Raw genomic sequence first — 19,715 nt, forward strand, 5'->3', positions numbered from 1 at the left:
ACCCGCCTTCTCTGGCGCTTGTAGAGGAGCTGTAGCTGCCGGAAGCAGTTCCGCGGTGGCTGCCGGGATCGTGGTGATGTGGCCCCCCCGCTTCCCCCCTCCCCGCCCCGGGATGTCGGAAGAAACCAGGCAGAGCAAATTGGCTGCGGCCAAGAAAAAGGTAAAGCGCTCCGGGTCGCGGCCCCTTGACCCCACCCGTGCTCCTCCAACGGCAGGACCATGACCAGAGTCCGAGCCTTTCCCGAGACACACGGGTAGATGAACCCCTCAGCGCCCTGGGCTCCCCCAGTGAAGTCTTCCTAGCCAGCCCCGCCCCCTCAACAACCCAGCCCCCGCCCTCTCAGTCGCCCCTAGGTGACTTTGGTCAGTGACACAGGGTCTCTTAGCCCTCGGCTCCGGACACTCCTATCCAGACCTCCCTGGGCACCTGTCTCCAAGGACCTCGGTCCTGGCCCTGTAGGCGACTCGGGCGTTGGTAGTATGGAGTGGAATGTAGTTACGTCACAGTCCCCCCCTCGAAACTGTCATTACTACTCCGAGTCTGGTTTGGATTGCCCCACCTGCTCACCTATTGTTGTTGCCCCTTTTCCTGTTTCTCTGGTGGAGAACCTATTTCCACCTGGAAGGGAGCCCAAGTATGGGATCTCTGTTGCGGAGACGCTTTGGGGGCCCGCATTCCCTTAACTTAGCATTAATGTGAGCACACAACACTGTCAGTGTCCCTTGCCGACATGGAAGAACGGGTTTGGTTTGGATTTTGTTTTCTGCTCTCTAGAGAGACTGTAATCTCTCTGGAGCAAAACGCATGTATAGTGTTGATCAGTTTCTTGGGGAACTGAACTTAACAACTTAAAATTCAGTCAAATTGTCCTTTCAAACTGGGGCGATGAGAACCACAGGATGTGTGTGAGGCATCTCGTGGGAAACGTCACTTTACCATGTTTCTTTTGCGAGAAAAAAGCATAAAAGTCCGGCATGGTATTTTCATAGATTTGTAGAGACTTCTTTGAAATAACAAGGGATGTTCTGCTCCTGTCCCCATGTTCACTAAAGCTGGGCCTTCACGGTTTCTGCCCTTCTGTCATGTAAAGTTTAGGAAGTAAACTTCAGGAAGCACGTTTGGGAAGTACTGTGGTGTGCCTTTAATATGTGTTGATAAGATGGCCCCAGAGGAGTTAGGAGTGGAGGTAAGTGGTTAGGGTGTTTGTCTACAAGGGCCTGTTCAGCACTCAGCTTAGTTGACGAGAGTGTTCGCCTACCATGTCTGAGGCTCTGGCTTGGGACCTGATGTGGCATAACTGGGCAGAGCAAGGCATGCCTGTATTTATAAGACCTTGGAGGCAGAGGCAGAAGGACCAGGACTTCAAGGTTATTTTTTTGTCTATATATGGAATTTGAGACCAGCTTGGTGTGTGTCATACTCAGGATTGGGGCTGGAGAGATGGCTCAGCAGGTAAAAGCACTTGTTGCTCTTGCAGAGGACCTGGGTGTAGCTCCCTTCACGCACATGTCAGCTAACAACTATCTCTAACTCCAGTTCTGGATGGTGTATATTGCGCCCTCTTATGGCCAATTAGGTTACTGCATGTCCATGATGTATGGACATACATATAGGCAAAACAAACAAATAACTGCCCTCATACACATACAGTCTTTTTAAAATTAAATTAAATTATGTGTTTGTTTTTGAGACAAGGACTATGTATCCCTGACTGTCCCTGAGCTCAGATATGCCTGCCTCTACCTGCCTAGTACTGGGTGAAAGGTATAGGCCACCATGCCCAGCAATCCCAGTTTGTATGTTTTTCTTTTTTTGAAGGGAAGCTGTATATATATGGCTCAGTAGTAGACTGCTGGCTCTCACGCATAATGTTCCGGGTCCAATCCCCAGCGCTACAGCAACAAGAACAAAAAGAAGCCATTGGCATGAGGTCGTATTGACAATACTTTGGCCTTTGACAGTGAGATGGCTCACTGGGTAAAGTACTTCCACACAGGAGGACCTGAGTTTGGATTTCTTAGATTCCATGTAAAATCAGTCCTGGCAGAATGACTCTGTAAGTTCAGGCGTTCTCTGGCTAGATGTGTGGTGGAGACAGAATTATTAGAAGCTGAGTGCCATCTGCCTGGTGTGTGGGAATGAGAGGCTTGTCTGAGAGTGCGAAAGAGGAAGCAACACAGAGGCTATCCTCTGACCTCTGACATTGTTGTATGCACCATGACATGCCTGTGCATCCTCTCTCCCAGTATACAAACCTGCATTCATGTGTACACACACATACACACACACCACACGTATGTTTTAAAGACACGATCTTTGAGTATCATTCCCAGCACCCACATGATGGTTCACAATCATCTGTGATTCCAGTTCCAAGAGCTCTGACATGTTCCTCTGTCCTCCGTATGCACAGGTATACATGCAGTGCACACACACACACACACACACACACACACACACGCACGCGCGCACACACACACACACATATGGGAAAAACACTCATGCACATAAAATATACTTAAAAAATAAGTAAGAATAAAGACAGGGTCTTCTGCTATATCCTTGGTTGGCCTGGAACTTGCTATGTAGACCAGGCTAGCCTCATCTCATCACAGAGATCCATCTGGCCTCTGCTTTGAGGGCTAGGATAAAAGGTGTACATTACCATGCCAGCAAGAGAAAATGTCCTGAAAAGAGGAGGGGGGTTTAGGGTCCAGGATATATAGTTTTTGTCTACTGGTTCATGTGTTTGCTTGTTGTCTTCAGAGACGGGATTGCTGGGGAGCCCGGGCTGCTGGGGAGCCCAGGCTGGCTTCCCTTACCTGCTCCTGCATCTCTCAGGAGTTGGGCTTATAGATAGATAACAGCACACCCAGCCAGTTCCTGCCTACTAAATGTTTACTCTCTGATCTCTACCTCTAGATTTTTCCCTTTGGGAGCTGCAAACCCAGAGCAGGGGATCAGAAGATTGAGTTTAGATTCCGTGTTTGCCTCTGTGTGTATGTGTATGGGCATGTGTATATGTTGCTAGGGTGGAATTTAGGGCCTCTTGAATGCTAGCCAGGTATTCCACTGAACTACATTCCCAACCCAATTACTGCCTTTTTAGCCATGCCATTTCTCCTGCCATTAAGAGGTCACTACTCTATCTTTTGGAATCGTGGTACTCTTCCATGAGACTTATGTTCAGAAGAGTATTTTATAGGGGACTGGAGAGATAGCTTATCAAGGAAGAGCACCACTGCTCTTCCAGAGGCCCCGGGCTCAGTTCTCAGCAGCCACATGGCCGCTCACACCTGCCTGTAACTCCAACATTTGACACCTCACACAGACATACATGTAGGCAAAGCATCAGTGTACATTTACAAAAGGTATTTGTATAAAAACAGCATAGAAAGAAACCAGGCATGGCATCCTCCACTCTGTAGACTACTCACCCAACTTGCACAGGGGCCTAGGCCTGATCTCCAGGATTGTATAAAACAAGTATGGCAGCCCATCCTCCTGGTGCTTTTCATCTACATCCTCATAGTGAATTAGTGCCCAGCCTGGGATACGTGAGACTCTGCCTCAAACAGATGGTACACACAGAAACACCAAGCAAAAAACTCAGTAAACTGGAAAGCTAGAGTAGAAGCTGTGAGTGTGCGGCAAATGGCTTTCATTGCTTTCTGTTCTCCTTCCCACAGCTGAGAGAGTATCAGCAGAAGAATAGCCCGGGTGTCCCTGCAGGAGCAAAGAAGAAGAAAAAGATTAAAAATGGCCATAGCCCAGAGAGAACCACTGCCAGTGATTGTCAGTCACCAGAGAATGTGAGTCTTGGCCAGCAGATTTCTGGGGAATGGGGGCAGGTGGGAAGAAGGGAGGGCTGTGGGTCAGGTGGAAATGTCAGACACTGGTTAAAAATTTTGGCTTTGATAGCTTGTTGCCTAGTTCAATGGTAATGAACCAGGACTCGCCTGGAAAGGGACCCTGGGTTTTATCTCAGCATGGAAAAAATTAAATCTGAGTCTGAATTCTATCTCTTTATCAGTTAGCAATTTGATAACTTTAGGGCAAGTCGGTTAAACCTTCTGAGCCTCTTTTTACATAGCTATACAATAGGAGTTATATTTTTAATGTATATTTATAAAGTTTAAGTGAGGTTTATTGCAGGTGTTTTTCCATTAATTCATCTAGTGGAGGGTCTGCTGTGGAGATAACAGCGAGCCAACAGTAGTTACTGCTTGATTTTCTTGGTTTGGGGCAGGGAACATCATTGTTCTTGGGCTTCCGAAAAGCAGCCCTCAGTAAGAGGAGATCTGAGTGTTAAGTCCGTCGTTGTTACACACAGGCTTAGTTCCTTTATCTGACAGGGTGATAGTGGATTGGCTTATTGTCTTACAGACTCTCTTTTTAGCTGTACTGTAGCAATGTAAAAGTGAAGTTTTATTTGAGAGTCTGGTTTTAAGGTGGACCTGGGAATTAGAGCCTTTGCAGATTGCTCCGTGTTATTCTGGGTCTGTGGAAAGGGTCTTGTGTATGTTGAGTTGCTGCGTTGGTCAGGTATATTGACTACATCCCTTGGGGACTCTTGCTTACTCTGAGGGCTGCCTCTGACAAGGCAGCAGGTGGCTGCTTGGAAGGATGGCACAGGCCTGGATGCCGATCTGTGCTCCTGAGAATTCCTTCTCCCTGACTCTTTCTCTTCTTCCTGCCCTGACTTTCTTGCTTCCCCACCCCTCCCTGCTCCCTCCCCCTCATTCGTTTTCAATATCTTTCTCTCTCTCTCTCTCTCTCTCTCTCTCATCTCTCTCTCATCTCTTCCCCCCTCCCTTCTTTTCCCTTCTTGCCTATTGTAGATTCAGGACATTCTGAAGGTGTTGGTGTCCGACCTTAACCGTTGCAATGGGGTCTCGCTCCCCCCATTAGACAAGAGGAAGGTGAGGCGGTGCCGAGACCCTCTGGCTTGCTCTCCCAGCCGTGGTGCATGCCACAGAGGCCTCCCTGCTTGGGGCCCTCTGCCACTGGCTAGCTGTGTGTTGCCTCAGTTAACCCCCAGCCCCATGTCTGCTTTCCCACTGCTTGCTTGACTGGGTTTCTTCTTTTCCTGGTCTCTCATCTTAGAGAAGATGAGAACCACCTTGAAAGCTAAAGCTAGCGGGGGAAACAACTTTCAGACTGGATGTGTGAGACTAGAGTCTATGAACGCCTAGCATGGTACGTACCATCGGACAGGGACAGATGGAACACAAAGACACCTTTTGGGTCTTGCCCTCTGGCATCTATCTCAAAAAAACTGGACCATAGAAATTTGCGGAACTCATTTTAGTTTGAAACTTAGGGACATAAGATTATGAGAAAGTAAATTTATAGTATAGTTTGGGGGATTAAGACTTTTTTTCTAAGAAACCCTCAACAGGCAGTGGTGGCACATGCCTTTATTCCCAATACTCCAAAGGCATAGATTCAGGCAGATCTCTGAGTCTAGGAGGAAGTGGTCATGTCTGGTCTACAAAGTAAGTTCCAGGACAACCAGGGCTACACAGAGAAACCCTGTCTTGAAAAACAAAATGAAAAGAAACTGTGAAAAATGTAAAGTTAACTAACAACTGAGTGATCAGGAGAAGCTGCCCTCAGTCCCTCTGAAAACTCAATGGGTTCTTGAAAGGAAAAGCACTTTGCTAAACAGTGACAAAATAGATGAACAAGCCAGGTCCAAGTCCATGCCTATGAGCTCAGTGCTCCAGAGACTGAGATGAGAGGACGGCAAGTCCCAAGACAGTCTGGGCTGCATCAGGAGAGCCTGTCTCAAGCCAATACCGGACTAGATGCACAGGAAAAGAGTTATGTGACCTCCAGGATGCCCAGTGTAGCCACAGGAAAGTTGGTTCGCAGTGGACTTGAGGCTGGGGAAGGGGCATTTGCAGCTGCTTTGATGGTGAAAGATGGGTCATGTTCATGTGCATGAAGTGCTGAGAAGCAGAGGCGCAGAGACTGATAAGCAGGTGCTTTTCAGAGGCACGCAGCATCCACACATGACCGAACCTGTGTCTCAGGGCTTAGAGCTGGCCTCCCGGACATAACAGTGCTTTTTCAGTTAGCGTGTGCCAGAGGACATCCACCAAACAACTGCAGGAGTGACCTGGCCGGGGCCACATCCTGTTACCTGGGGATGGACGGAGCGAGGACTCGCAGGCTGGGCTCTTTGCAGCCAACAGAGCCGATCCTGGCCAGGTGGTGTGGTCTGCTCAGGTGCTGTGCCTCAGTACCTAGCTCAGAAGTGGCACATTGTATGAATTGGGAGTGGGGGGCACATTTGGTGTTGGTTGTGCTAAGGAGTCAGTCATACATAGCCGGGGCTTCGGTTTCCCCTTAGGGAAATACTCAACAGAGTTCCCAGCCCCCCTGTTACAGTAGTGAAGACTTTTCTTGTGTTTTTGAAAACATTCTTGAACCAGTAACTGACTTTCTACTCCAGGAATAAAGGAGACTGGCGCCTCTTGAGTAGAGATGAAACAGGAAGTTATGGAAAGAGAAAAGTAGTTCCTGACAGGATGGGGCATTTTGAGGAAAGTGAAAACTTTGTAAGAACTCTATGCTTAACTGTAAGGCTTAAATTCGGGGAGTTAGATGGTTGCTCACAAAGCATTTGAGTCTCCCGACCGTGCATGGTGCCCTAGCCTTATGGTCCCTGCTTTTGGGAAGCTGAGGCAGAAAGGAAGTCTCCAGTTTGAGGTCAGCCTGGGCTCTATAACAAGGCTAAGGCAAACATGAACTTCAGAGAGACCCTGTTTCAAACCCTAAAAAAACCAAAAGGTATTCAGAAAAATATTTTTATTTAATTTTTGCCTCTCTGAATATTGCCAGTCTTAGAGATGAATGTTCCTAAGATGCTACAAGGGACCCAGAGCCTAGGAAGGTCTGTTACTGGGAGTTCCACCCTTCAGACTGTCATAGGCATGGCCAGCTGCCACCGAGCCTCTGGTCTTACCTGTTAGACTCAACTGTACATGTCGTCAAGGCAACACCTAAGGGTGATTCAGAATTGACAGTCACATGAGTTGTAGGGACATGGTCACAGTAAACCTGAAGAGAATGAGGCTCACACTGAGTTCTCGGAGGTTCTTTCTCACTTGCCCAAAGGAAGACATTTGGTCAGCTTCTCAAGAGGCTGAGACTGAAGGCTACAGAAAGCAAGCAGCCCCTTTCTTTGGAGAAAGGCATGGCCACTTCCTCCCATCCAGCCTTGCTGGACAGGCCTGAACTTTCTGTCCCTCTCCCTTTGTCTCCCCATCCTCTGCCTACCTGGACTGTTGGACATTAGAAGACCTCTAAGCCAGAGACATAGTCTGAGAGTGAAGCCTGAACCACTGGGCATAGGGGTGCACGCCTTTAGTCCTAGCACCTGGGAGGCAAAGGCCGGCAGATCTCTCTGAGTCTGAGGCCTTCCTGGTCTACGGGGTGAGTTCCAGGAAAACAGGGGCTACATGGTGAGACCCCGAGTCAGAAAATGAAACAAGTGAGGCCTGAGGCTGAAGAGCGACTGGGTACAGCTGCTCAAGCAGAGAGTTTCTGCCAGGCAAGGGAGGAGACTTCCACAGGCTGCCACATCCGAAATCCTGGGATTGCTCCCTGGCTGCATTACCTAGGATGCTCACATGATCTCCTAGATACTTCAAGCCAAAGGGCAGCCATTGTTCTCTGCTTTATCCAGGGTTGTGTCTGAATCACAAACACAGCCAGTGCGTGGGTCTGGGAGGAGGGAAGGCAGGAAAGCAAGAGGAGAGGGTTATGAGAATGGTTATGCCGACCATAATGATGAGCCCATCCCAGGAGCAAGGCCTATAGTCAGGGGGGGTTAGCTCTCTGCCTCCTGGACTTGGCACTTCTACCTGCTGTGGCTACCACAGCTCAGAGCTCCAGAGGGAGCTAAGTCCTTGGGTGTTCAGGAAGGAGACCCTGCAAGCGCCTGCTTTGAGCTCTGGCCCTTCAGAATGCTACTAAGTGGCCTGAGGCCTGGGCAGGCCGTGTCTGTACCCCAGTAGCTCCCAGCATGTGCAACTGTCCTGTGCCTGCTGCTGTGCTGCCCCGCTTGCCCCATCACCTCATGTCCGTGGCAATGAGGCACCTCTCTCCCACTGGCCTTCTAATGCCCCGCTGTGTTCTGTGACAGGTGCCCACAGACCTCACTGCTCCTGCACCGCCATCCGCTGCTACCGACACTATGTTTCTTGGTGTCCATTCCCCCGATGCTGATCTCACTCAGGTTTGTGCTTCTCCCCATTGCCCGCCGCCTTCCTGTCTGCTCCCCAAAGGACTCCCAAAATTCTTTGAATTCTCTACTCTCTTCAGATAGCTTGGTCCAGGTGCCGCTCCTGGTCCTGGTGTGGGGAGGGCAAAATGGGGAATGCTTAGGAAGATGGGTGTCGAGATGAACTTGGCCCACTGTGTCCCGTGTGACAGGAAGCAGGAGCCGAAGGATGTTACCTTATTTCTTTCTCCCCATACAGAGCCATGATGCTGGCAATTGCTCTAACCTCATGGAGGAGACCAAGTAAGTGTTCCCTACTGAGGAGTGCGGGCAGGCCTCTGCCCGTGAGCCCGGTTCCCGTCAAACTACCTGCACCCCTGATCTTCTGTCTCCTCCCTTAGGACTTTCTCATCGACTGAGAGTCTGCGGCAACTTTCTCAACAACTCAAAGGCCTTGTGTCTGAGGTACCACAGGATTGGGATCCAGAAAGAAGGTAGAGAGGAAAGGAAACTGTATTAGAAAATGAGGCAGGAATACTCAAGAGACTAATCATGAGAGGCTCTTGTCATATTTGGAGAAGACTTGGATTTGAACCACAATGGGCAACGTGATTTTATCCTGGTGTGGAAAGTTCAAGGTGACAGCTGTTGAGTGGTGGGGTTGAGCCATGGCCCAACTCCTCATAAGGGCCGTGAGGAGTGGCAGCACAGAGGCTGTGAGGGAGCAGGAAAGCAGGTTCTGCTAGTTGAGGGGGAGTAGGAGGCTGCAGGGATTATATGTTGAGAGTCACAGAGCATCTCCATGTGAGGTATTGTCTCTCCTAGTCTACATCCTACATCAACGGGGAGGGCCTCACATCTTCCAACATGAAGGAACTGGAGGTGAGTGGCCTTGAATCATCGCCCAGCAACCCTTTATGCCAACCACCTATCTCCTCCTACAGGGACCTGGGTGCCCGCTGCCAGCTGAGACAGCCCACCACCCCCACCCCTAATGATGCTCTCTCTACCTTTCCCCCCATCCCTCCTCCAACTCCTCCTCTCTGCATGCGCCTCAGAGCCGGTACCAAGAGCTAGCAGTAGCCCTGGACTCCAGCTATGTAACAAACAAACAACTCAGTAGCACGATAGAGGAATTGGTAAGAGCCCAGCGGGGTCCCTGATTCTTCTGCCGGTCCTGCTTCAGTTTCCCCTTTGGGCTCTGAAGAAAGGGACTAGGGCCCCTCCCCCTCCCCGGGACCAAGGGGAATGGAAACCCTGGGGGCTTCGGTCTCAGCCGGAGGCACCCAGAGCACAGAGCAAGCAGCGTGGTTCTTGCTGCTCTCCTGTCCGCCTCCTTTCTGCACTCCAGACTCCCTCCTGATCCTCGCCTTGCTTGTCCTGAGCTTGGTGCCTCCAGTAGAAGGGAACACAAACCTAATTGGTTGTCAGGGCCCCATGTCCGGTTGGCTTAGCTCCTAATTTACTCTTTGATTCTGACCGCACCACTCCCTGGGCTTGAGTTTCCTGGTGGCAGAATTGGCGGGTGTCAGAGACCTCTGTCCACTCTGACTGTCAGAAACATTGCTCTCCCAGTCACCTCTTGGTTGTGCCCACAAGACACACTAAGTTTTAATTCAGCACACTCTGCCAATCCCAAGTTGGCAGAATGTAGTCATCTTTCTCAAACTTGTTTCTAGAGCTACTGTCCTTTCCTGTGAACTCAGTTGCATACTTGTGAGTGAGAGGCAGCTAGAGCACCCCGGGGGCTTGAGGAGCTTGTCAGTTCATGTGCCCGTGTGGGGCTGAGCACCTTTCTCAAGTCCATCCTCCTGCTTGGTCTGGGGTGTCACAAAAGGGGCCAATCCTAGTCCGTTTCCTTTGATTCTTCCCACAGAAACAACAGAACCAAGACGCTCTGGATCAACTGGAAAAAGTAATGTGATTTCTATGTTTGCTCTGTTCATGACCGATGGGACTGGGGAGGCCGCAGAGTTGCAGGCTTTGGCCTTGCTTCCTTCTGTCCTGGAGAAGACTCACCCCACAGGGTGTCCTCCATAAGACCCTGATAGCCTGGCCTCCTGGTGTGCTTGTCCTGGCATCTTTGTCTTTCTGTGTCTTGTCCCTTGGGCTGCCTCTACTTCCCTCTAAGAACTGCACTTCCTGTGCCTGCAGGAGAAGAAGGATTATCAGCAGAAGCTGTCAAAGGAGCAGGGCGCTCTCAGGGAACAACTCCAGGTGAGAGGAGGTCTGGGCAGTGTCCCTGAGTCCTCTGGAGAGTGTTTCTCTCCTTTCTCTCAGCACTTGTGGCCTTTTCTCCAAAGGTTCACATTCAGACCATAGGCATCCTGGTGTCTGAGAAGGCAGAATTACAGACAGCCCTGGCCCACACTCAGCAAGCAGCCAGGCAGAAAGCAGGTAGGACCTGGGCACCCTTCAGCCTTGTACTGATGCTGTGGCAGGCCTGAGGGCTCCATCTAGACCTCTCTTACTCCAGGAGAGTCGGAGGATCTTGCCAGTCGACTACAGTCCTCCCGACAGCGTGTGGGAGAGCTAGAGCGGACACTGTCTACTGTGTCAACGCAACAGAAACAGGCAGACAGGGTAAGACAGGTTGGTTCTCTGGCCACCAGCGGCTTCCTGGTGGTCAGTGAGCTTAAAGAGCTTGGCTGCATGGTCCACTGTCTGCTGCTGACAACTCAGCCAGCACCATACTGGTTCTTGCTGCTTTTGTTGTGTGGTTGGTAGATGCAACCTGGGGCATGAGTCCCCGCTGGTACCTGGGGACTGTCCAAGCAAGTACTGAATGCAGCACCTAGAGGCAGTGCCTGCTGTGGCCGGGACCAAAAGTACAGATCTTCACGTGGTACTGTTTGTGGGGAGAGAAGAATGTGTATGTGCGTGTGTGCAGTGTATCTAACCATGGCTGAGAGGATTGGAAAACTTGGGTGGGGAAGAGTGACTGTGAATGAACTGTTTGTTCAAAGGAGAGCAAGATTCAGATAGAAGTTAAATAAGAGAAGTATCCTCCTCTTATCTGCAACCCCCAGGGAAAAGGGCCTAGAGATTTAGACACCCCAAAATGTTCTAGTCTCAGCTGTCAGCCTAAGTGACTTCAGGCCAGCATTTAGCCTTTGTGCTCTGTTTCTGCCCAGTGTGGGTGATGGCAACTGTTCTATGGATGGGAGCATTAGCAATGGTGCCTGGTAAAGTGCTCAGTGAACAATATCAACGCCAGAAGCAGTGTCATGACCCTCCCACCTCAGTGTTCAGACGCACAGATCACAGTATTAGGCCGGTACTTCAGGTCTCAGTCTCTGGCTCTGCCTGACTCATCCCTAGGGAGTTTTTAAATGTATAACTTTAAGGTTTATTTCCTGTGTGTGTGTGTGTGTGTGTGTGTGGTCTTTATGTTATGTACTAAATGCGTGCCTGGTGCCTGCCTGCCTGCAGAGGGCAGAAGGCACTTAGATCCCCTGGATCTAGAACCGTTATGTCAGTGCTGGGTACCAACTGGGGTCTTCTGGAAGAACCATGTGCCCCTTTACTGAGTTTGTTTTTGTTTTTGTCTGTTTTCTAGTTATTGTTGTTAAGCAGGGTTTCTGTGTAGGACAGGGGTGCCTTGGAACTCATGGGGACGCACTGACTGTCGCCCTCCAAATGCTGGGGTTGAAGGTGTGCACCACCACACCTGCATGGGGCTTGGCTTTTTGCTTTTTTGTTTATTTGCTTGTTTGTTTGTTTGAGACAGGGTTTCTCTGTGAAGCCTTGACTATCCTGAGCTACCCCTGTAGACCAGGCTGGCTTTGAACTCATATAGCTCCACCTATTTTTGCCACCAAAGCACTGGGACTAAAGGTGTGTGATGTCACTGCCACCATCCTGCTCATGAGTTCTTATGACAAAGGAAAGGCACTGCTAGTGAGGTGATGGTGACCCACACTTTAACATTAGCACTCTGGAGGCAGAGGCAGGCCAATCTCTGCAAGTTAAGCCTGGTCTATGTCGAGAGACCCTGTCTCAAGAAGTAAAAAACATTAGTAGTAAGAGTAGTAGTGGGGCTGGAGAGATGCCCTCTTCTGTTCTGAAGACAGCACTAGTATACTCATACACATAAAATGAATACATCGCCGGGCGGTGGTGGCGCACGCCTGTAATCCCAGCACTCTGGGAGGCAGAGGCAGGCGGATTTCTGAGTTCGAGGCCAGCCTGGTCTACAGAGTTGAGTTCCAGGACAGCCAGGGCTATACAGAAAAACCCTGTCTCGAAAAAATCCAAAATCCACAAAAAAAAAAAAATACATCTTTTTTGTTAAAGATTTATTTATTATATGCAAGTGCATTGTAGCTGTCTTCAGATGCTCCAGAAGAGGGCATCAGATCTCATTACAGATCTCAGCACTGGGGAGACTGAGTCAGGAGGGTTCAAGGCCAGCTTGTAAATTCTAGACTGTGTTTGGGAAGAAAAACCAAAAGAGAGTTAGGGTATTGTTGGTCAGTAGTAGAGCAGTTGACTGGCTGATACAAGGGCTTGAGTTTGATCCCAGCCTTGCAAAAAAATAATACTATCATTAGTTAAAAACAAAAGCAGTGCTGGAAATGGCCTGATAATTAAGAACACTGACTGCTCTTTCTGAAGACCCCCGTGGTGCTTCACAACTGTCTGTAACTCATGCTTGTGGAGTGCAGACATGTATATAGACAAAACACTGATCAATATAAAATAATACAAAGCCACCCTGAAGGCTATGACCAGAGGTGTGGACTTTTGGTCCCAGCTACTGGGGAAGCTGAGGCAGAAAGACCGTCTCAGCCCAGGAGTTTGAAGCCATCTTAGATGGTAGTGTGATCCCACCTTAAAAACAAAACAAATGCACAGAGTCATAAATGAGACTTAAAAATATAGAAATGCCTTGGGAGAATGCCTGGTGTGATTAGGAAGAGGAAACATCCCCGTGGGATATCACCGGGGCCATTGGCAGTGTGCCAGCTGCTGCTTCGGCCTGCCAGCTCCAGTGCCGGCTTTCTCTGTCTGCAGTATAACAAGGACCTAACCAAAGAGCGAGATGCCCTCAAGCTGGAGCTGTACAAGAACAGGTAAGAGTGGGAAGGAGGCTGGGCTCTTTGCAGCCCCAGTGTGGAGAGTGGAGACTCAGTGGAGACAGGGTTGGGTCTGTGTAGAGCTGTGCTCTGGTCCCATGCATGCTCCTGACTCATACCGTGGCCCCAGGTCACTCCGTCTCTCTGAGGCCTGTCACTTGTGACTCAGTGCTTTGTCCTGTGGCTGTGTGGCAAGGCTCATGCGTCACTCTGAAATGTGTTCCTTTCTGTTCTTGGTTCCTTCCTTTCTGCTCTGCCTCTGGCCACAGCAAAAGTAATGAGGACCTGAGGCAGCAGAACTCAGAACTGGAAGAGAAACTTCGAGTCCTGGTGGCAGAGAAAGCGGCCGCACAGTTGGGGGTGGAGGAGCTGCAGAAGAAGTTAGAGATGTCAGAGCTGCTGCTGCAACAGGTGAGAGGTGCAGCCTCCGCCCTACGGGCCAGGCGCACAGTCTCAGCATCACTCACCTTGGGCGTGACCTGCAGCCCAGGGCTGGATGGTTTGAACCTCCTCCCCTGGCCACACCCTGTATCTGTTATCTTAGTAGTGGTTAGATGGCTGTTGCATCTTTATTTTGTATGTTGAGTCTTATCTGTAGTCCAGAGTGACCTGTAACTCACCAGGTTAGCCTTGAACTCTTGGTAATGAGCCTTCCATTGATGAGGTTGCAGGCGTGAGCCCCTATGCCTGTGAAGTGCCTTTTTCTGTTCCATTTAAATGGCCCATGCAGGAGTCTGCTTAGCTCCTCCTGTCACTTTCTCATATGGCAATGACCCTGGGTTGTCATCCTAGCTCACACTCCTGTGGGGAGCACTGCAGTGGAACAGCACAGGCTCCCAGACCTAACTCTCATTTCCCTCATACAGTTCTCTAGCCAATCTGAGGCCCCAGGCGGTAATGAGCAGTTACAACATGCCATGGAGGAGCGGGCTCAGCTGGAGACCCATGTTGGCCAGGTGCGGATCTGTGGGATAGGGGAGGGCATGACCCCGCCGGCCAGGGGCAGGTGAGGGCCAGCAACAGCCCTTCGTGTAACTTGTACACTGACTGCCGCAGCTGATGGAGTCACTGAAGCAGCTCCAGATGGAGAGAGACCAGTATGCGGAGAACCTGAAGGGAGAGAGTGCCATGTGGCAGCAGAGGGTACAGCAAATGGCGGAGCAGGTGAGGCCTCGCCTCTGGTGTCTGCTCTACCTGAGCATCAGCATGGTGCAGCTGAGGCGATGGGTTTGCAGAGGTGGGACTGGGGCGGATAGTACCTGGGATCTCCAGCGCCCCTGTGCCTTGGGCAGGTGCACACACTGAAGGAGGAGAAGGAGCACAGAGAAAGTCAGGTCCAGGAGCTGGAGAGCAGCTTGGCCACACTCAGGAGTCAGATGGGTGAGTCGGGCGGGGCTGACCTGAGAGCAGGAGTGGGTGGAAGGGCATTGTAATGGGGGCTAAGGGTCTCTGCCAGGACTGACCAGGTGACAAGCCTTGTCATCTCTCTGGGCGTGTGTCCCTCTGTGCAAAACAGGGTGGCATGCCTACTGCTACACCTCTGCAGGTGACTGAGCACCCCAGAGCTGTACTGGAGTAGCTTGAAACACTTACCTCATCTGAGACCCTGACAGAAAAGAAGCCAAAGCTTGGGGCCGGGAGCCTGGCTCACAGGAGAGCCAGGAGAGGACCCCTCACCGGGCCTGCTTTCTTTCTCAGAGGAGCCGCCACCTCCGGAGCCTCCAGCCGGGCCCTCCGAGGCCGAAGAGCGGCTGCAGGGAGAGGTTGAGCAGCTGCAGAAGGAACTGGAGAGTCTGGTGGGACAGCTGCGTGCTCAGGTGCAGGACAACGAGAGCCTGAGCCACCTGAACCAGGAGCAGGAGGGGCGGCTGCTGGAGCTGGAGCGGGAGGCCCAGCGCTGGAGTGAGCAGGCCGAGGAACGCAAGCAGATCCTGGAGAGCATGCAGAGCGACCGCACCACCATCAGCAGGGCGCTGTCCCAGAACCGCGAGCTAAAGGAGCAGCTGGCCGAGCTGCAGAACGGCTTCGTCAGGCTGGTGCGGAGCCCCAGGCCCTCCCTGCTCACAGGGCATACACTCACCCCTTGGTCAGCACCCTCAAGGGCTGGGCTGCTGGCCACCTCTCATGAGGTGATAGTGGTGAAAGCACCTCTCGATCCAGAGTCCTAGGGTGTGTGGGAATGCCCCAGCAGCCTTCTCTGCTCTGTGGGAGGTACACATGCAGTTCTGGGGAGCCCAGCCACAGTAGGGCTTACTGACTGCTGCTTTCTGTGCAGACCAATGAGAACATGGAGATTACCAGTGCACTGCAGTCAGAGCAGCATGTGAAGAAGGAGCTGGCCAGGAGGCTGGGGGAGCTGCAGGAGAGGCTGGGCGAGCTGAAGGAGACGGTAAGGCCTAGCACGTGGGGCAGCCACTCGACCTGGGGAGCTTGGGCGCAAGGCCCATCAGACTAGCGCAGCCTGGAACAGGTAGGCCTGGGCCACTCCTCATCTGTGCCAAGGCCAGAAGCTGCTGCTTTATAGTTGCAGGTTACACAGGGCTCTGGGTCCAGGTGGGATTCACATCCGTGTGTTCAAATGCCTCCCAGCTCCAAACCCGTTCACTAAACTGAAAAGGCGAGTTTCCTCATACAGGTGTTAAAGGGTAATTGAGACAATGTGCATAAAGTCTCAGGCACTGCTGGTTTGTGGAGAACAGAACAGGTTGGTCCATCTGCTTTCCACCCTTGGGGCTACAGTGCTGAGAAAGGTGTCCCTGTGAGGCTGGGTACAGAGGCAGGCGCTCAGGCCAGGCAGGCGCTCAGGCCCGGCAGCCAGCACTGCCTGCCCTCAGCCCTCGCCTTCCTGCAGGTGGAGCTCAAGAGCCAAGAAGCACAGGGTCTGCAGGAGCAGCGCGACCAGTGCCTGTCCCACCTGCAGCAGTACGCCGCTGCCTACCAGCAGCACCAGGCGGCCTATGAGCAGCTGACCTCTGAGAAGGAGGCACTGCACAAGCAGCTTCTGCTGCAGACGCAGCTCATGGACCAGCTGCAGCACGAGGAGGTACAGGGCAAGATGGCGGCCGAGATGGCCCGCCAGGAGCTGCAGGAGGCCCAGGTGAGGCAGCTGTTAAGTAAGGCTAGACCCAAGGGGAGGACCTGGCCACCTCTGTGCCTTCTCACTCTTTTCCTGGCCCCTTAGGAACGCCTAAAAGCTACCATCCAGGAGAACCAACAGCTCCAAGCCCAGCTGAGCCTCTTGGTCCTCCCTGGGGAAGGTAAGACCACCCAGGGGGAGAGGATTAGAGTTGATGTATCTGGAGACGCTTTGATTGGACATTTTCTAGTCACTGACTGACCCCAAGGTATACAGTGGGGATACAGAGGTGGGGCTCTGAGCTCTCCTCCCCGGCCCACTCTGTCTACCTGCTGGGATTATTAGAGGAGACAACCTACTGTCTCTTCCCAGGAGATGTGGACCAGGAGCAGAAAGATGAGGAGGTTCCTCAGCCCAGTCTGACCATCCCAGAAGACCTAGACAGCAGAGAGGCCATGGTGAGCTGGGTTCTGTGCTACCCCTCTCTTTTCTACCTCTGTGGTCCTTGATTTCCTGCCCTCTGATTTCTTCGATTGCCACTTTTTGCCTGGGAGCCAGTGGTCAGTCTCCCGTCTGGGAACAAGCGCTCCCTCTCTCTCCCTGCCCCCTTTGTCCTGGACATTTCCCTGAGAGGCACACCTCTCCCTTGTGTGCAGGTGGCATTCTTTAATGCAGCTATGGCCAGAGCCGAGGAGGAGCAGGCCCGACTTCGTGTGCAGTTGAGAGAGCAGAAGGCACGTTGCCAGAGCTTGGCTCACTTGGCAGCCCCAGTCCAAAGCAAGCTTGAAAAGGAGGCAGAGGTCCCCAGGAATGTGGGTGACTCTGCATCCGAGGAGAGCAGCCAGGCCCTACATGTAGCCATGGAGAAGCTGCAGGTGAGTTTGCTGGTGGGGGCTGGGAGTGTGGGGCCAGCCTGGGCTCCTGAGTCCTGAGACCTCTGTCTCGGCTCCAGAGCCGCTTCCTGGAGGTCATGCAGGAGAAGGTGGAGCTCAAGGAGAGGGTAGAGGAGCTTGAACATTGCTGTATCCAGCTTTCTGGAGAGACAGACACCATTGGTGAGGCAGGGCCCAGCCTAAGGCGGTGGAGCTGTGGGTGGGGCCAATGGGGAGCCAGTGTCCTAGCCTTGTCCACCTGGTCGCCATCCCCACAGGAGAGTACATTGCCCTCTACCAAAACCAGAGGGCAGTGCTGAAGGCTCGGCATCTGGAGAAGGAAGAGTACATCAGTCGGCTGGCTCAGGACAAGGAGGAGATGAAAGTAAGCCTCGCACTTCTGTAGTCCAGGCCCTGGCTCGTCTGGGCTGGGATTCTCAGGTTGTGCTCCTTTGTGTGCAGGTCAAGCTGCTAGAGCTTCAGGAGCTGGTGCTGAGGCTTGTGAGTGAGCGCAATGAATGGCAGGGCAAGTTCCTGGCAGTCTCTCAGAACCCTGCTGATGTGCCCACCCCAGTGCCCACAGGCTCCCAGGAATTTGGCGCTGCTGACCAGCAGGGTGGTGAGTAGAGCTGTTATCTTGGGCAGGCACAAAGGGGAGGACTCCCATGGAGTGCAGAGCCATGACCCCCTGCCCCCTCTCTCTAAAGACCTCAGGGAGGTGAGCCTGGCTGATGCTACAGAGCCTGCACAAGGAGAGGCAGGGGCACCTGCTCCCCACGAGAACCCCACTGCACAGCAGATCATGCAGCTGCTGCGTGAGATCCAGAACCCCCAGGAACGCCCAGGCCTGGGGAGCAACCCTTGCATCCCCTTTTTCTACCGTGCTGATGAGAACGACGAGGTGAAAATCATGGTTGTGTAAAAGACTGGTGGCCAACGCCTCACCAAGGGCAGCCAAAGGTTCTGCCCCAGCCCAGTCCCTTCCTCAGCCACCCTTATCCTTACAATAATAATAAGGTCAGACTCCACCCCTCCAGGGGCTGGGGAAGTAGCTCAGTTAGTAGACTGCTTGCCTGCCGTGCACACAGACCTGGGTCCCCAGCACCTCGGGGAAAGGCGGATACCTGTAATTTGAGTGCTTGGGAAGTAGAGGTGGGAGAACCCTCATCTACCTAGTGAGTTTGTGGCCACACTGGGCTACATGAGACCCTGTCTGAAAAATCCAAAAGATCAGACTCCCATCTTATGGGGTCTGATACAAACTTGTACAGATCTGCCTCTTAGCCAGGGCAGTTTTACGTTGTAAACTCCTGTTAGAGAAAGAGCACCAGAGACTCAGTGATTGAGCAGACTCCGCTGGCTGGCCTGGAGGTTTCTCACCAAGCAGGACCTCAGTCGGCCTAGGGAGGTCGGCCTAGCATTCAGCAGGGCTTCTAAGTTTTCACCGGCTCAGTCCTTTCCACCCTTTCCCTCCCCACCCCCATCTTATTTTCATTTTCTTTACATAGTGTCTCACGTAGCCCAGGCTAACTCTGAACTCACTGCAGATTGAGCTGATCCCCTGCCTCACTGCTGAGCCTGGTGGTTGGCAGTGCTAAGCAGGCACTCTACCAAGTGATTTACCCCCAGCACTACCTGCCTTTTTCCTTTGTGTGGTGATGCTGGGATGGAACCCAGGGCCCGGCCCGGCCCCAGACCAACTCCCATCTTCTTAGAGGCACTTTAGGGCAGTGGGCCGGGCAGCCTTGTCATGTCCTCAGGCAGTTGGGGCTGACTGCCTCAGGAAGGCGTCCCCTTAGGAGGGCTTCCATCTTTTTCAGGCACTTTGGGACAGGGAAAGTGGGTACCATTCTCTCAGGCCTTATGACTATTGGGGTAACTGCACCAAGCAGGACAGACACTGCTGGGGCGGGGTGGACGGGGTGGGCTCCCCCTCCCCCGGTGTACATATTGTACCTGTGTACCATTTTGTATATTCCGGGGTAGGGACACCCCTGTATCATAGTGGAAGTTGGAGCTGGCAAGTGGGGAAGAGCTTCTAATAATCATTTGGGTCCGGGAAACTTATTTATTGGGAGTGTTAGGTCAGAGGGCAGGAGGCAGAGACGAGGGTGTGGCACCTGCTGATGCGGCTCCTCTTTATTTTGCTTTTTACTTGGGAAATAAATGGATTTAGCCATATTACTGGGCCTAGGGTGTTTGTCATTGGTTTTGGGGTTAGCCTCAGGTTGGCACTCAAGAGGGAATGTGTCCTGCTTGGAGAGAGCAGGCTTCTTCTGGCCTGTGCGGAGCCCAAGGTCTGAAGTGTCTAGCAGGGCTGGTTGACACCCATCACCTGTACACTGCTTATCGAAGCCTGGGGATCCAGGAAGAGTGAGTAACAGAGCCAAGCCTGACTTAGACGTAGGTGGAACTCGGGGCTCCAGGCCAGGCCTTTTACATTCTGTCCCCTTCC

At 52.2% G+C, this 19,715-nt stretch overlaps 1 protein-coding gene across 8 annotated transcripts; it reads left to right on the forward strand.

Moving 5' to 3' along the window:
- Positions 1–27: 27 nt before the first annotated feature.
- Golga2 (golgin A2) lies at positions 28–19,441 on the forward strand. Of its 8 annotated transcripts, none has more exons than XM_052182162.1 (27): positions 28–160; positions 3,691–3,813; positions 4,843–4,923; positions 8,157–8,249; positions 8,494–8,537; positions 8,636–8,699; positions 9,060–9,116; positions 9,293–9,373; positions 10,111–10,149; positions 10,389–10,451; positions 10,538–10,631; positions 10,711–10,817; positions 13,251–13,309; positions 13,582–13,723; positions 14,179–14,268; positions 14,369–14,476; positions 14,605–14,692; positions 15,011–15,348; positions 15,588–15,701; positions 16,164–16,409; positions 16,494–16,569; positions 16,761–16,846; positions 17,045–17,263; positions 17,341–17,443; positions 17,539–17,645; positions 17,723–17,879; positions 17,968–19,441. In XM_052182162.1, the coding sequence occupies exons 1-27, from the start codon at positions 77–79 to the stop codon at positions 18,180–18,182; spliced, it is 3,078 nt and encodes a 1,025-aa protein (XP_052038122.1). In that variant the 5' UTR covers positions 28–76; the 3' UTR covers positions 18,183–19,441. The 8 variants fall into 8 exon arrangements, with proteins under 8 accessions (XP_052038122.1, XP_052038123.1, XP_052038125.1 ...); XM_052182163.1 differs by having other exon boundaries at positions 16,764–16,846; XM_052182165.1 differs by lacking the exon at positions 9,293–9,373.
- Positions 19,442–19,715: the final 274 nt, after the last annotated feature.

Source organism: Apodemus sylvaticus, chromosome 5 (genome assembly GCF_947179515.1).
Source record: "Apodemus sylvaticus chromosome 5, mApoSyl1.1, whole genome shotgun sequence".
NCBI classification, from domain to species: Eukaryota; Metazoa; Chordata; class Mammalia; order Rodentia; family Muridae; genus Apodemus; species Apodemus sylvaticus.